Source organism: Eriocheir sinensis, chromosome 6 (genome assembly GCF_024679095.1).
Source record: "Eriocheir sinensis breed Jianghai 21 chromosome 6, ASM2467909v1, whole genome shotgun sequence".
In the NCBI taxonomy this organism is placed as follows: Eukaryota; Metazoa; Arthropoda; class Malacostraca; order Decapoda; family Varunidae; genus Eriocheir; species Eriocheir sinensis.
The window spans coordinates 21,443,998-21,458,475 of record NC_066514.1 but is presented as its reverse complement, the minus strand read 5'-3'; the positions used below and the strand labels follow the sequence as shown (position 1 = coordinate 21,458,475).

At 43.1% G+C, this 14,478-nt stretch overlaps 1 protein-coding gene and 1 long non-coding RNA gene across 7 annotated transcripts in view; both read right to left on the bottom strand.

Moving 5' to 3' along the window:
* Positions 1-14,478, bottom strand: part of LOC126990052 (transcription factor p65-like) — a 98,837-nt gene that overhangs the window by 45,238 nt on the left and 39,121 nt on the right. For all 6 annotated transcript variants that reach the window (XM_050848629.1, XM_050848640.1, XM_050848633.1 and 3 more), the window contains exon 10: positions 8,604-8,702. In XM_050848629.1, the coding sequence (XP_050704586.1) occupies positions 8,604-8,702 (99 nt within the window). The remainder of the gene's footprint in view (positions 1-8,603; positions 8,703-14,478) is intronic.
* LOC126990146 (uncharacterized) lies at positions 9,039-10,684 on the bottom strand. The gene is made up of 2 exons (XR_007744056.1): positions 10,545-10,684; positions 9,039-10,502 (listed from the first exon to the last, which is right to left on the bottom strand). It is a non-coding gene; the product is annotated as an uncharacterized LOC126990146 (long non-coding RNA).

The window sequence follows — 14,478 nt, the reverse complement described above, 5'->3', positions numbered from 1 at the left end:
CGCCCAAATTTTTCTACTCTGCCCGGAAATCGAACTCGGGCTCTCTCAGTTGTGAGCCGAGTGTGCTAACCACTGCATCACGAAGCCCCCTACTTTTTTGTAAAACAACAAAATTATTGAGAGAAGACTTACACTTAATGACCCATGCTGAGGTTATTGATCAGGCTATTTTATCTAGATGTTCTGCAACAATGGACTTAAAGTTTTCCAACTACCAGTAACCAATGTCAAACTAAATACAGGTAACTCTTGATTTACGCGAGTATTGTGTCCTTGAAGAGGTCGTGTAAATCAAAAACAATGTAAATCAAACAAGAGGTAGGTTTCTATCGAAAAATAAATATTCACTTAATTCAGGAGAGAGAGAGAGAGAGAGAATATCCATATCACCGAGATATCCACTCAGGCACTCAGTCTCAGCCTCACTCGTGTGAGGAAGAAATGAGGGACACCATGAGCGACTGGCTAGTATTGGTACCAGTACCGAGCAGTCTGGTACTGGTACCGTACCATATAGCTGGTACCGTTAGTACCGGTACTGGTACCGGTACCTGCCCACCCCTATTGTTGAGTAGCGTGGCAGCGTGGGTACTGTATTGTTGTTCAAGTGGTGCGCGGGAAGAACTGAGCTCAGCTGTGTGGCCGCGGCGCCATGTGAGTCCAGTTGCGTGAGACATCTGGTGGCCACTCCATAAAATATCGCGTATAAGTGAAAAAACGTGTAAATTAAACATTTATTTGGATTTTGGACCCTGCGTTATTTCAAAAACGCGTAAACCAAACTCACGTAAATCGAGAGTTACCTGTAGGCAGTAATGGGGAGGCGGTGGCTGAATGGTTAGCGTGACGGCGCCGCGTTCAGGACGACGCAAGTTCAATCCCCGCCTGGTGCCACCAAGCTGGGATTTTTCAGCCACTGCCGAGTGGCTTAAAACTCCCCACATGCTGTCCAGAAGACCACCTATCAACCTGGACTCTGGATTCAAGGTTTAAAGATGAGCTCCGGGAGGGCAGCATGAGCCAATGCAAGATGGCGCCACTATAAACACTCGCCTGCACCAGAACGGGCTGGGCCAACCATCAGGCCCTACCGGGAAGAAGCCTTTGACCGACCATCAGGATCCACTGGGAAGAAGCCTATCGGCACAATAGGTCACGACATTAAAAAATAAATAAAATAAAATAAAAAATAAAAAAATCCCTTTCTTAAATATTGGTACAACACCGGCCTTTCTCCTTGTTGATGGTATTACTCCAGTGTCAAGAAACTTCTAAAAATGCTGGCCAGTGGTTCTGATATTGTCTCTAGATTTTTTTAGAATATGCAGAAAAATATCCCCTGAAGTGACTTGGTTTTCTTTTGTTCATCTCTACCCCTTTTATGAGTTTCTCCCTGGTTATATTGACATCATATAACATTTCTTTTCCCCATCCAATGAACATCTGAGTGGCTTCAGGTAATGAAAACATATCTATGAGTATGTAAGTGTCTCAGATCTACGTGGTCCAATATTATCCCTGGCCCTGCTATTCCAATCTCAATTTATTTTTGCATTTCCGATATCACTTTTCATTTCCCGCGCTAGTTGCATACATCACTTACTAAGGTTAGTTTCTCATTTTTTCATTCTTTTATATGTTCCCAGTTATAATCCAATATTGTATTCAACTGAGTTTGTCATCCATATTGGATTTGCATTTGCATATCTCACTACTATGTCCTCTGATCTGCCCTGGCTGGTGATCTGGCCCTCCCAGCCCAGTTTTTTCCTTCACAATGCTAATCCTTCTGCTAGGGCCACCAGCCCCTCAGAGCTCCAATTGATCTTACCTACCCAACTCCACCTAGTTAATTCTTGACATACGTTCTCTTAATCCCTCATAGTTGCCTAAAAGAAAGTGGAGCACATGCACTTTATCATATCAATGCTTGCTTTCCATTTTAAATTGAACCTTATTTCCTTATGGTCCCTGTTACCCAATTTCTGTTCAGTTTTGACCACACATTGTTATCATAATTACATAACACTAAGTCTAAAATATTATTGCCTCTTGTTGGCTCCCCAACCAGATGTTGTTGAAAGTTATCTTGCACTATTTCAATGACATGTTTTGATTGTAAGTCACCCACAAGGTTATCCCAGTCAATGTTCAATCAGTCGATCCAAGGGGGCATACACTGGGGGGTGTCGCCTCACCCATCCTACAACGCCAAGCCAAGTCAATATTCCTGTACTTGAAATCACCAGTAATACATACATTACCATATCTAGAGGCCTTGTTTACCTCCTGAAATAATATGGAGGTGACATTTTCTCCAGCATTATGGGGACGATAACTGAGATCTGAAATAAGTTTATCCTTTGATTTCACAATTTCTACCTAAACTGATTCAATATTCCCGTCTAACTTACTAATATACCAGTTAATAGTCTCTTTTATATAAAAAGCTACTCCACCTCCTCACCTTCCATGCCTGTCTACATTGATAAGTTGTTCCCTTTAAAATGATATTCAGTTGAACACATACCCTCAGGCACACCATGGCTCAGTGACTGCAATAGTGTCTGATTTTTCTGCACAAGCTAAAGGCAAGGTAAAGTTAGGAGCATACACTACAGCTATGCGTGGCGGCGGTTAGGGTTTGTTTCCCGGGATCCCGGACAATTTTCAAGGTTTAATAATCCCGGGACATTTTTTCACATCCCAGGAAATCCCAGGATGAAATTAAGTACAAAAATTTGGGGCAAATTTGACTGCAGGATGGTTGTGGACTTGTGGTTCTATTTATATTTATATACAGGGTGTCCCGTGAGGAATGTTTTGTGTGTGTGTGAAGGAAGGACTTACTGTTTAGGTATTCTCTTGAGTATTATAAAGCAGCCATGGCACTCCCGTTACCCGTAACAGAGCTCATATAATGAACACCATGTCTGCATGTTCCACGTTGCTGATGTATACGGCTTTGAGACGAGCGTGACAACTTAACAAAATTTTTAAAAAAGCAGCACACTTTCCCTCCTCACGTGAGTGACCGACCACTGATGGTTGATAGTAAACTGTCTGTCTGTCTGTCTGCCCGCACAGCTGATTGTTGTTGCTGTCTGTCTGTCTGCCTGCCCGCACAGCTGATTGTTGTTGCTGTCTGTCTGTCTGCCTGCCTGCCCGCACAGCTGATTGTTGTTGCTGTCTGTCTGTCTGCCTGCCTGCCCGCACAGCTGATTGTTGTTGCTGTCTGTCTGTCTGCCTGCCTGCCCGCACAGCTGATTGTTGTTGCTGTCTGTCTGTCTGCCTGCCTGCCCGCACAGCTGATTGTTGCTGTCTGTCTGTCTGTCTGCCTGCCCGCAGCTGATTGTTGCTGTCTGTCTGTCTGACTGCCTGCCCGCACAGCTGATTGTTGTTGCTGTCTGTCTGTCTGGCTGCCTGCCCGCACTCCATCCTGTTGGTTCTGTCTGTCTGTCTGCCTGCCTGCCCGCAGCTGATTGTTGTTGCTGTCTGTCTGTCTGCCTGACCGCACAGCTGATTGTTGTTGCTGTCTGTCTGTCTGTCTGCCTGCCCGCACAGCTGATTGTTGTTGCTGTCTGTCTGTCTGCCTGCCTGCCCGCACAGCTGATTGTTGTTGCTGTCTGTCTGTCTGCCTGCCTGCCCGCACAGCTGATTGTTGTTGCTGTCTGTCTGTCTGCCTGCCTGCCCGCACAGCTGATTGTTGTTGCTGTCTGTCTGTCTGCCTGCCTGCCCGCACAGCTGATTGTTGTTGCTGTCTGTCTGTCTGCCTGCCTGCCCGCACAGCTGATTGTTGTTGCTGTCTGTCTGTCTGCCTGCCTGCCCGCACAGCTGATTGTTGTTGCTGTCTGTCTGTCTGCCTGCCTGCCCGCACAGCTGATTGTTGTTGCCATAGTTCCCAACGTTTTAGCTACTGATTGCTACGATGATACATAACGTTTTTTTTTATGTTGGACATGTAATGTGACTAATGTCTAACTATCATCTTTGGGTAATCACATACCGAAAAGAGTATGAAAAATAACATATTTTAAGATAGCTACGGCCAGGACGGCACCCCTCTGTCCCCTCCCCTCCCTGCCTCGGACCGTCCACTGAGTCAGCCACAGAGCCAGTTCAAAACTTGAGAAACAAAGAGTAGGCTGGAATTAATAAGACAGTCAATACACAGTAATATTTCTGCATATCTATTAATGTTAAGCACATCAAAAACCTGAAAGGGAAACTAAGTATGATGTGCAATTTTAGACAACTGAAAATCACGGGCATTTCCGGGATCCTGGGATTAGGGGTAATTTTATCCCAGAATCCCGGGACAACGAAAAAGGTCCAAAACGACAATCCCTAGCGGCAGTGCTCATCTCTGTCCTGCTGGCCCTTAGAGCCTGTGGTGGGAGAGAACCCTTAACCCAACACAGGGCCAGTGTAATATTTGGGTTACCACAGTTTACCTTCCCTTGGTTTCCCTAGGTACCCTTTATTGACCATCCCAAAAGGAAGGATGAAAAGCTGGGTGGGTGGCATGCGACTGCCCAGGCCAGGACTCTAACAAAGGCCCGCAGATTCGTAGTCACTGACACTAACCACTGCACTGCAGAGATGTAGAAACCATGCAATAAATCCATCTTGTGTCTAAGACTCGTATGATTTACGTAATAAACTTCAGGAAAATCAGCCCACGACTTTTACTGAAAATCGTTAACTATGTTTCTGCTTCCACAGTCTGACCAAAGATTATTTAATTTTGTGCTATTTCTCTTATGGAGCCCATTGCTCCAAGGGTCATAACTTTATGAGAAATGAAACTAGTGTTCCAATCTTTCACTCAAAGCTGGTGCCAAAAGTCACTATGCCTCTACATGAGAGGTGAACACCATCCCTAGTGATAATAGAAATTCTGTTGTAGAAACTGTCCCAATTATTCTAGCGTAGGTGGTGGCTGAATGGACAGCGTGACGGCGCCGTGAGTTCAATCCCCGCCCGGTGCCACCAAGCTGGGATTTTTCAGCCGCCGCCGAGTGGCTTAAAAACTACCCACATGCTGTCCAGAAGACCACCTATCAACCCAGACTCTAGATTCTAGGATTAAAGATGAGCTCCAGGAGGGCAGCATGAGCCAATGCAAGATGGCGCCACTATAAACACTAGGACATGCTGGACATATTTCTACATGGCAGAACACCACAAACCACCAGCACTCCTTCAAATCAGGTATGTTTCCTTAAGCTCTCTGCACCTCTTACATAATTTCACTCTTAACCTTGCCTATCTTGTTCCCTCCTATGCTAAGACACACAACTGCCATTGCTTTCTGTCCTGACATAACTCAAACTAGCCTTTTTCTACCTCCTTCGCCCCTGCCCCAGAGAAGCAGACCCTTGTGCTGGTCTGCAGTCCTCACCACACTTGTCCTCCAGAGCTGAGGTGTTGCTCGTAGGAAGCAAAGCTGCAACAGGGAATCTAGGAGCTGCTTTTTTCCTCTATTTCCCAACACGTCCTCTGCGTGTATCGAAACACACGAGAAATTAATCAAGATCAGGGTATTCACTGGCTGCCTGGGATTGAACCCGCGACCAGCGTGACGGGAGAGCCACTCCTTACCGAGTCGGCCAAAGAGGTACCCCACTCGCCAAGTGGGTTATGGGAGGCTCCCTCATCAGGCCTAGTCGCGGCACTACACATGCTCTTGACTTTCCGAGGCACTTTCCAGACCTATGAAGGTGGACAGGCGCTATGGAGCCCTCTCTCCTTCCTCGACAAGGTGATCCCCTGAGAGGCCCGAACTTGCTCCCATAAGCTGTGAAGCACCAGGTACAAGTCTCCCTTAGCTATAGCCATCAACTAGCTAAGTATGTTAACCCCAAAGAAGCCAGAACACAAGTGACTGAGGTTAACTGGCAAGTGATTGAGGTCAACTGACAGGAAAACTCATCCATATCATCACCTTCATAAACAAGCCGTCTAAGTCATTATTTTCTACTTTACAGGAAATGAGAAAAGAACTGTCATTATCTCATTGTCATGATTTCATTATTCAGGGAGTGGCCTGTGGAAAAATACCGCGGGAGTCCCCGCCATTTTGATTGAGAGAGCGGGAAGAGTCACAGATCAGGCGGGAAACAGAAGCTTTTCAAATCATTTCGTTATTACTGCCAACGCTGAGCTATGTGTGGGATGCATGACCCACTATGACCAATTGCATGTGTTAAGTTATTGATAAATAACAATCCATAGCCATTAGGGCGTTTTAGTGTAAGTGTTGCACAGAAAACAAGATGCCGTATGGCGAGAGCTGGCATCTTGCCCGGCCTGAGCATTGTGGGACCGCCGCCATCTTCCCAGTCATCTCTTGCCCACACTTCGCCGCGAGCACACGTCCCTCTCCAGCCCCCCGGGTTTTTTCAGCCTTGAAGTATCCGCATGTCCAGAGTAACTGTGTACTGAGGTCAGGGAAGCCCGTGGAAGGAGTGAGGGCACGGCGGCTGCAGTGAGGAACGAGAGAGGATTGATGAAGGACTCCAAGGCTCCAAACACGTGGCAAATCAGGGTGTGGCTTCCCTCTTCTCCCCCTACAGCTAAGTAACCATTTGCTAGGATGTGTTAATGTTAATGAAGTTGCCTGAAACAATGGGCATGTCTCGAGAGGGGCACTGATCAAATATTGATTTGACTTTGGAGTACAACACCTCCTCTTCAGTTTCACACATCTTCATTGGAGTGTACACTGCAACAAGACACACGAAGTCCAGGGTGTGCTTCTGCCTCACTTGTAAGTGCCATGTGCCCATATAGAGGGAGTTGGCATGCACAGACCAAGCTGGTAATATGCCTCACGATGAACTGAGTCAGATGCCTTCTTGAGATTGTCGAAGCTCAAGTTGGTGTTTCACAAGGACACGAAGCGCTGGGATCAGGTGAATTGTTGACTCACCGGGCATGAACCCAGATTGCTCAGGTCTCTGAAACTTCAGCAGATGAGATTGAATTTGCAACAGCAACAGATGAGCAAGCATTTTGCCCACCACTCTGAGCGGTGTAATACCACATTAATTATTGCATTCCTGTCAGTACCAGATAGGGAGACAACCAACCCCATTTTCTAGTCATGAGGAACAACACTGGAGAGCACATGGCAGGCAGCACTGAATGCAACCCATGGATCACCCCTGGCTTTCACATCTCCACACTGACATTACAGATCCCAGCTGCCTTTCCACTCTTCAACTTCCTCACAGACTCTCTTTCATCCTCAAGACAGAGTGGAGTTTCATCTACTGGTGGATCAGCAACTGCCATCTGCAACCCAGCAAAAGGGAGATGTCCACTTGAGAAAGTTGGAAAGTTTTGTTTAGTCGGCGCAACATCTGTGGTCATATGCCAGAGAGAGACAGAAGGGGAAGGAATTATAGGAGAAGGGAACAGATCCCAGGAGACGGGATACAACCCCCGATTAATACCTGGTACCCATTCACTGCTAGGTGGACAGGGGCGTAGGGTATCGGAAAAGCCGCCCAAATTTTTCCACTCTGCCCGGGAATCGAACCTGGGCTCTCTTAGTTGTGAGCCGAGTGTGCTAACCACTGCACCACGAAGCCCCCTTGTCCACTTGAGAGCTCTGCCGTGTACAGCTGCCCAAAGTACTCAGCCTAAGGAGCCTGGTACCCATCCACACCTGATAATATCTGCCCATCAGCCATTCAAATAGTACTCATCATGAGATGTGGATCTGGAATGGAGCTTTTTCAAAGCTAGGAAGCCAAGTCTAAGGTCGTTGTGATGTGAACCTTGACTCATACCTCTACTTTTGTGGGTTGCTTTTTTGTGGAGAGGGGTTACAGGCTGTGCTCCAACCAACCCAGATCAGCGATTGGACTGACTGCTACTCATGGGCAGAGATACTGGATCCCTAGGAGGTCTGGCCCCCAGGTGTCCTTAGTTTTACAGATTATGTGTCATATTATATTACAAAAAATTTTCATGCTGGTATTTTGGGGCTATTTTTGGTAATTAATTCCTCCAACAATAACTTGGCAACCAATCATGTAGTATTTAACAGCAACAACTTTACCTAAAAGAAGTCCTGCTTTATCAATGCCACATTTTTATTGTCCTTGGATGGCCCTTGATTAACTCTCTCCACACTTTTGTGTATCATTACATGCATGTAACTTAACATGCCATTTATCACCAGTATATGGTTATGTAATTCTAGAAATAACACAAGTTTAGCACAAAACTGATTTAGCGAATCTTTTTAGTACCTATCTTGTGTTTAACCCTTTCCATCCATGACACAGACGTCGGCGTCACAGTATGGAAAGGGTCAAGAGGAAATGGAAGAGGATTAATCCTCAGCTAAACCTCTCAATCCTCCTCTGAATTCCTCTTAATCCTCTTCCATTTCCTCTTAAGAGGTTAAGAAGAGGATTAAGAGGAAATGGAAGAGGATTAAGAGGTTTAGAAAAGGACTAACGGTGACGCCGTCGGACGCCTGTTGGACGCTGACGTCGGCGTCGCCGAAGTGAAGGGGTTAATAGACACAGAACCTCTAAGGCAGCACAATACAAGCACCAACAAGGTATCCACTTAGTTACACTTACCTCCTGCTCCTCCCATGTTCTCTGCAATGAACCTGCCGATCTTGTCTGTGTTGGTTGAATTTCCAAGCTTTGCCATTTTTCGTTTGAGGTACTGAGGATCTAGAAAAAAGTAAAACAAATCCATGCTTCAACAAAACATGCAAAAGAAATAAAAACTGTAACTCAGTAATATTAATAAAAACTGTAACTCAGCAACATTAATGAACTAAAGTCAAACCACAACTAAATATATAATGTGTTAGCTTTGATATATTTTGTGCAAAACTTAAAACTCATGCTAAAATAAACACAATGGGTAAAAAGAATAAAATTAGTAAAATGTAATCACTGAAAACAAAGATTAAATTCAACATTAGGGAACCTTTCAAACACAAGTTTCATTATATCAAAACAAGCATGCAAGTTCATCTTTCAGAAGATATTAAATTTTCCAGAAAGGGATCACAATTTATTTCTCACTATACTGTACAGATAATCATCTCCTGGAGTCATCATTATGATACTCTTTCTTTCTGAAGGGGTGAACAAGGTGACAAAACCATTTCTACTACAAATATCAACATATATCATTTTTTTCTTTTAGGTCTTCTTATAATCTAAATAATTACAAATTACAAAAAAAAAACATGATGAATTCATAACATTACTCAATTTTTTACACCATAATGTACAATATTAAACATTAAAAGATTCATATTATTGCACGGTCAAGTGGTTGCCAGGTGTTTTGTGTCTGATGGAAAAGTTGGAAAGTTTGGTTTAGTCGGCGCAACATCTGTGGTCATATGCCGGAGAGAGACAGAAGGGGAAGGAACAGATCCCAGGAGACGGGACACAACCCCCGATTAATACCTGGTACCCATTCACTGGTAAGTGGACAGGGGCGTAGGGTATCGGAAAAGCCGCCCAAATTTTTCCACTCCGCCCGGGAATCGAACCCGGGCTCTCTCGGTTGTGAGCCGAGTGTGCTAACCACTAGTGTCTGATGGAGTTCATCATGAAAGGAAGTGTGTTTCCTGCATGGGACTAATGAGAGGTTTTAGTGATGAATAACCCAGCCTGGAGTAGAATGAAGAATGTTGCAGTGTGGAACTTTTAAATTTCTAGCAACAAGCTTTACCCCTTTTTTCCTAAGTTTTAATTATTCCCTCTTCCCTCCCTTCCTCCATCGTTTCCATTGATATACCTGATAACCACCCCAAGACAAGTTTACCAGATATATATGTATAGTAGAATCTCACCAGAAACATCTAATTGGTGCCTGAAAGCATCATTATTAGTGGAAACGTATTTGTGTGACACTGAAATATAGATACTAAAAGTTAATTTGTGCTGTCACCTGAGGACTTTCAGCCATTTTCCCCATTTCAAACCCTCCCATCATATTTTTTTCTGAAATAATATGAATCCAAACTGAACCTACGTGAGTACCATATTTGCCGGTGTTGAAGACCCACCCCATTTTCAAGTGCTATATTTTAAAACAAATAAATAGATAAATAAATAAATAAATAAATAAATACTATCCTGACTTTGACCAATTTTAACCCGGTAGCAGTGCGGATCATGTTTCTTAATGGTCCCTCCAAGCGAGAAAAATGAGAAAAAATCACCCCTCACACAAACCATTTCATAATATATATCAAAGCATTTGTGATCAGATCATGTATCATCTATTTTGGGGAGTTTATATCATGGCACAAATTTGGCCCGTCGCTGCTACACGGTAAAGCCACAAATTTGGCCCGTCGCAGCTACACGGTAAAGCCACAAATTTGGCCCGTCGCAGCTACACGGTAAAGCCACAAATTTGGCCCGTCGCAGCTACACGGTAAAGCCACAAATTTGGCCCGTCGCTGCTACCGGGTTAATAAGATGTTTTGTTGGTGGTTTTATGACCTGTAGTACATGTCTAAGATGTTTTGTTGGTTGTTTTATGACCTGTAGTACATGTCTATCATATACTACTGGACCAGCACCATATTGTAATATATATACGATACAATACAGTAAACACTCTCTTTAACAAACTAATTGGGGGGAAGGGGTGACGTCATATTCAAAAGTTCATTATATCTGAGGGGTCCAAACTTTTCGTATATAACAAACTGTTCGTTCTGTGAGCCGGAAGTTCACTATTTCTGACCATTTCTGCATATAGCAAAGTTTGTTCATTTTATTAGATGAGCATTAGCATATACTGTATGTATTACTGGTTTAACTACAACATTTTTTCAACATTACACAAACATGGCAAACCATACAAATGATACCCTGGACTCCCACACCAGGGCCAAGACCAAGGAAAACAGCAAAGCAATAACAATGCCTGCCATCAATTTCCTTGACATTTTTTTTTAATTTTTTTTTTTACAGCAAAGGAGACAGTGCAAGGGCGTAAAAAAAGAAAAAAATAATGAAAAAAAAGCCCGCTACTTACTGGTCCTAAATAAAGTAGAGTGGCCAAAAAGAGAAATCAGTTTCGGGAGGAGAGGTGTCCTGATACCCTCCTCTGGAAAGAGTTCAAGTCGTAGGCAGGAGGAAATACAGATGAAGGAAGATTGTTCCAGAGTTTACCAGCGTGAGGGATGAAAGAGTGAAGATGCTGGTTAACTCTTGCATAAGGGGTTTGGACAGTATAGGGATGAGCTTGATCAGAAAGTCGTGTGAAGTGAGGCTGCAGGAGGGGGGGAGGCATGCAGTTAGCAACTTCAGAAGAGCAGTCAGCGTGAAAATATAAATAGAAGATAGAAAGAGAGGCAACATGGCGACAGAATTTAAGAGGTAGAAGACTATCAGTAAGAGGAGGAGAGCTGATGATACGAAGAGCCTTAGACTCCACTCTGTCCAGAAGAGCTGTGTGAGTGGAGCCCCCCCACACATGAGATGCATACTCCATACAAGACTATTGGGGTGAGTAGGGTCTATTAGACCATCACAGCCCTTCAGCAACAACAATAACATTGTATTTGCTCTGTACACTTCCTAAAGGCTTACATTTTGCCTACAGGTGATGCAACATTCGGCAGCCAAGATGCATGGTAATCTTTTTAGTCTTTTTTTGAAAAAAGAAAAAAAGTATGGCTTGTTGCCAGCAAATGCAGTAAATCCTCGTTTTACAGACCTCTACATAATGAAATTCAGCTCTAACATACTTTTTGGGTCAGTCTGATATATGCAGGCCTTTACCGAACAAGTTTGGTAAGTGTGGAGTTCAGTTCGGTGAGGGCTGGACAAATATGTACATGCATATCGGTCAGTGGCAGTGGAAACAAAGCCAACTGGGCAATGTGTGTCTAGTCAGCCTAGCTTGGTCCACCTGACTGTAAACACCTCCACTCTCATCCTTCCAACTAATATAATGAACAAACTTCATTGCATGGTTGGAAATGTGAACTTTCAGCTCATATAACAAACAAAGTTCTCTATATGCATCAAATGTTAATAGCACAAACACTGTGCTAGATCGGCGTCACATGACCCTCCAACACACCCCCAACAATTTATATTGTGCAGCTAGGGGTCTAAAATGGAAAATGCTGAAAAGTAAAGATGGCGCCACTATAAACACTTGCCTGTGCCACAACGGGCTGGGGCCATCCATCAAGCCCTACTATGAAGGCCTACCGGCGCCACAGGCAGAGACGGGGGGGGGGGAAAAAAAAAAAAAAAAAAAAAAAACACTATAATGCCATGTTGTAGGGTTCATCAGTTCTAACAAATGTTATTATACAATGTCATGTCTACAATGCATGGGTAAGCCAGGAAAACAACTTGAAGAGAACAACAAGATGGACAATCTGTTGATTGGCGTCTGCGTCGCCGATAACAAAAAGCTCAGATCCCTTTGATATACCATTTTTTTTAATACAGTGTCACCCCTTTCCTTAACCTGGTAGCAGCAGGGATCATGTTTCTTAATGGTCCCTCCAAGCAAGAAAAATGAGAAAAAATCATCACTCGCACAAACCATTTCATAATATATATCAAAGCATTTGTGATCAGATTATGTATCATCTATTTTGGGGGGTTTATATCATGGCACAAATTTGGCCCGTCGCTGGTACATGGTAAAGCCACAAATTTGGCCCGTCGCTGCTACCGGGTTAATAACCAATGGGGAGCATATACCAGGAGGCATGTCACTTCATTCACACACTGCCTCCACCCCGATGGACTCCCTAATCAAGCCTGCATGGATTTTCTCTTTCAATTCCAAGCCCTTTCCAACAGGATCAATCACCTTGCCCCAGCCAAGAGTTACGTGCATGGAAGATCCTGTCGCTTCCTCTTCACATCATCTTCCTTTTCGCTAGCCTCTCTTGCCTGGCATAACCGCCTCCATCAACACTCTTATCAAGAATTTATTTTGGCACAGAACCAATTAGACATTTAACATGTAAATTAATGTAACCATTTTGATGATTTTGATTTTGGCAACATTTTCATCACCTAAACTGAGATCCTATTGTTCTTCCCTTATACCTAGGTTTAGATTTAATAAGAAATGACCAACTCATATTATTCTGGTCTTAATTCATTACAAAACAAGCAAGAAAACTTCTTCTGTCAACACTATTTGATCACAAACACAGTCATATTGCTTAAAAAATAATGCCATGGAGAGAGAGAGCATTTCTCTTGAAAAGCAATTACAGTAAAATCTCGCCAATAACGACTTGCAAAATATTTTTTTCACAATGACAGCAAGTTACAACAGATACCAAGTTTCTACAGCACTGCCTGGATTCTTTTAAATAACAAAAATTTTGCTGGAAAGAAGCATCAGCGTGCATTTTGCAAAGCTTGCTGCCACCTTGGTGACAAGAAGTGTTGTTCGACACAATGTCTGAGACTCGCATGAAATGTGATATAATTAATGTTTCGACATGAATATGGAAGGATGTTCAATAAAGCAAATCCATCCACTGAGCTAGATGACAACAACAGAAAAGTGTTGTTACAGAGCTCATTTTGAGAGATCGCTGCAGCTGCTTCACACCTGTAATACATACCTTTTCCATTTCTATTGAAATTAATTGTTTTAATTATTATAATGTGTAATTATTCCTACTGTTTCTTTCGTAAACTAAAAGATGATAATATATAAGCACAAGCACCATAAATAGGACATTGAAGAACAATCGAAAGTAAATAACCTAACAAGACTAAATCAACTATGCTATATCATCATGTTTAAGGGAATTGTGACGTCAAGGTTAATTAATTTGAGAACATTTATACAAAGAATAATTTTGCTTATCTTTTGACAAATTCAAACATGTTTGAATCTGCATCTCAACTCCTTAGAAAACCTTGGGACTCATGAAACAGTGTTCACTTGCCTCCCCCTTGCATCTTATCCATCATTCAGCCCAGCTGGGCAGCGGCTGCCTCGTAATTGGCTGGCACATTAAATGTAAGTGACTGTGATTAACTGTTAAGTCTTATTCACCATAGTGACATCACAATACTGCCGCTACAACCTACCAGCAACCTTTTCAGGCACCAGTTAGACATCAATGCTGAGGCAGTACTGAATGTACAACTCTATGCTATGTATGTTGGTGAGCATAGCAATGCAAAATTATCACACTGCATGTATACTGTAATGTTTTGTTACTGATTGACAAAATTTGCTGATAATAAGAAAAGTGCATCAAGAGAAATGTAACCATAACATACAAAAAGAATCTGACATGGTTCCCACTAAAATTTCATCTCATTAAAGAGAACTTGCATTAAGGTCTATATGGACCCTACATTGCAGTAGATTATATTTCATTAGATTTACAGACCAAACCCTTAGTAGTAACAAGAGCCCTCTATAAATAGTACTTTTATATGTATCTTTTTTATAAACTCAACATATGAA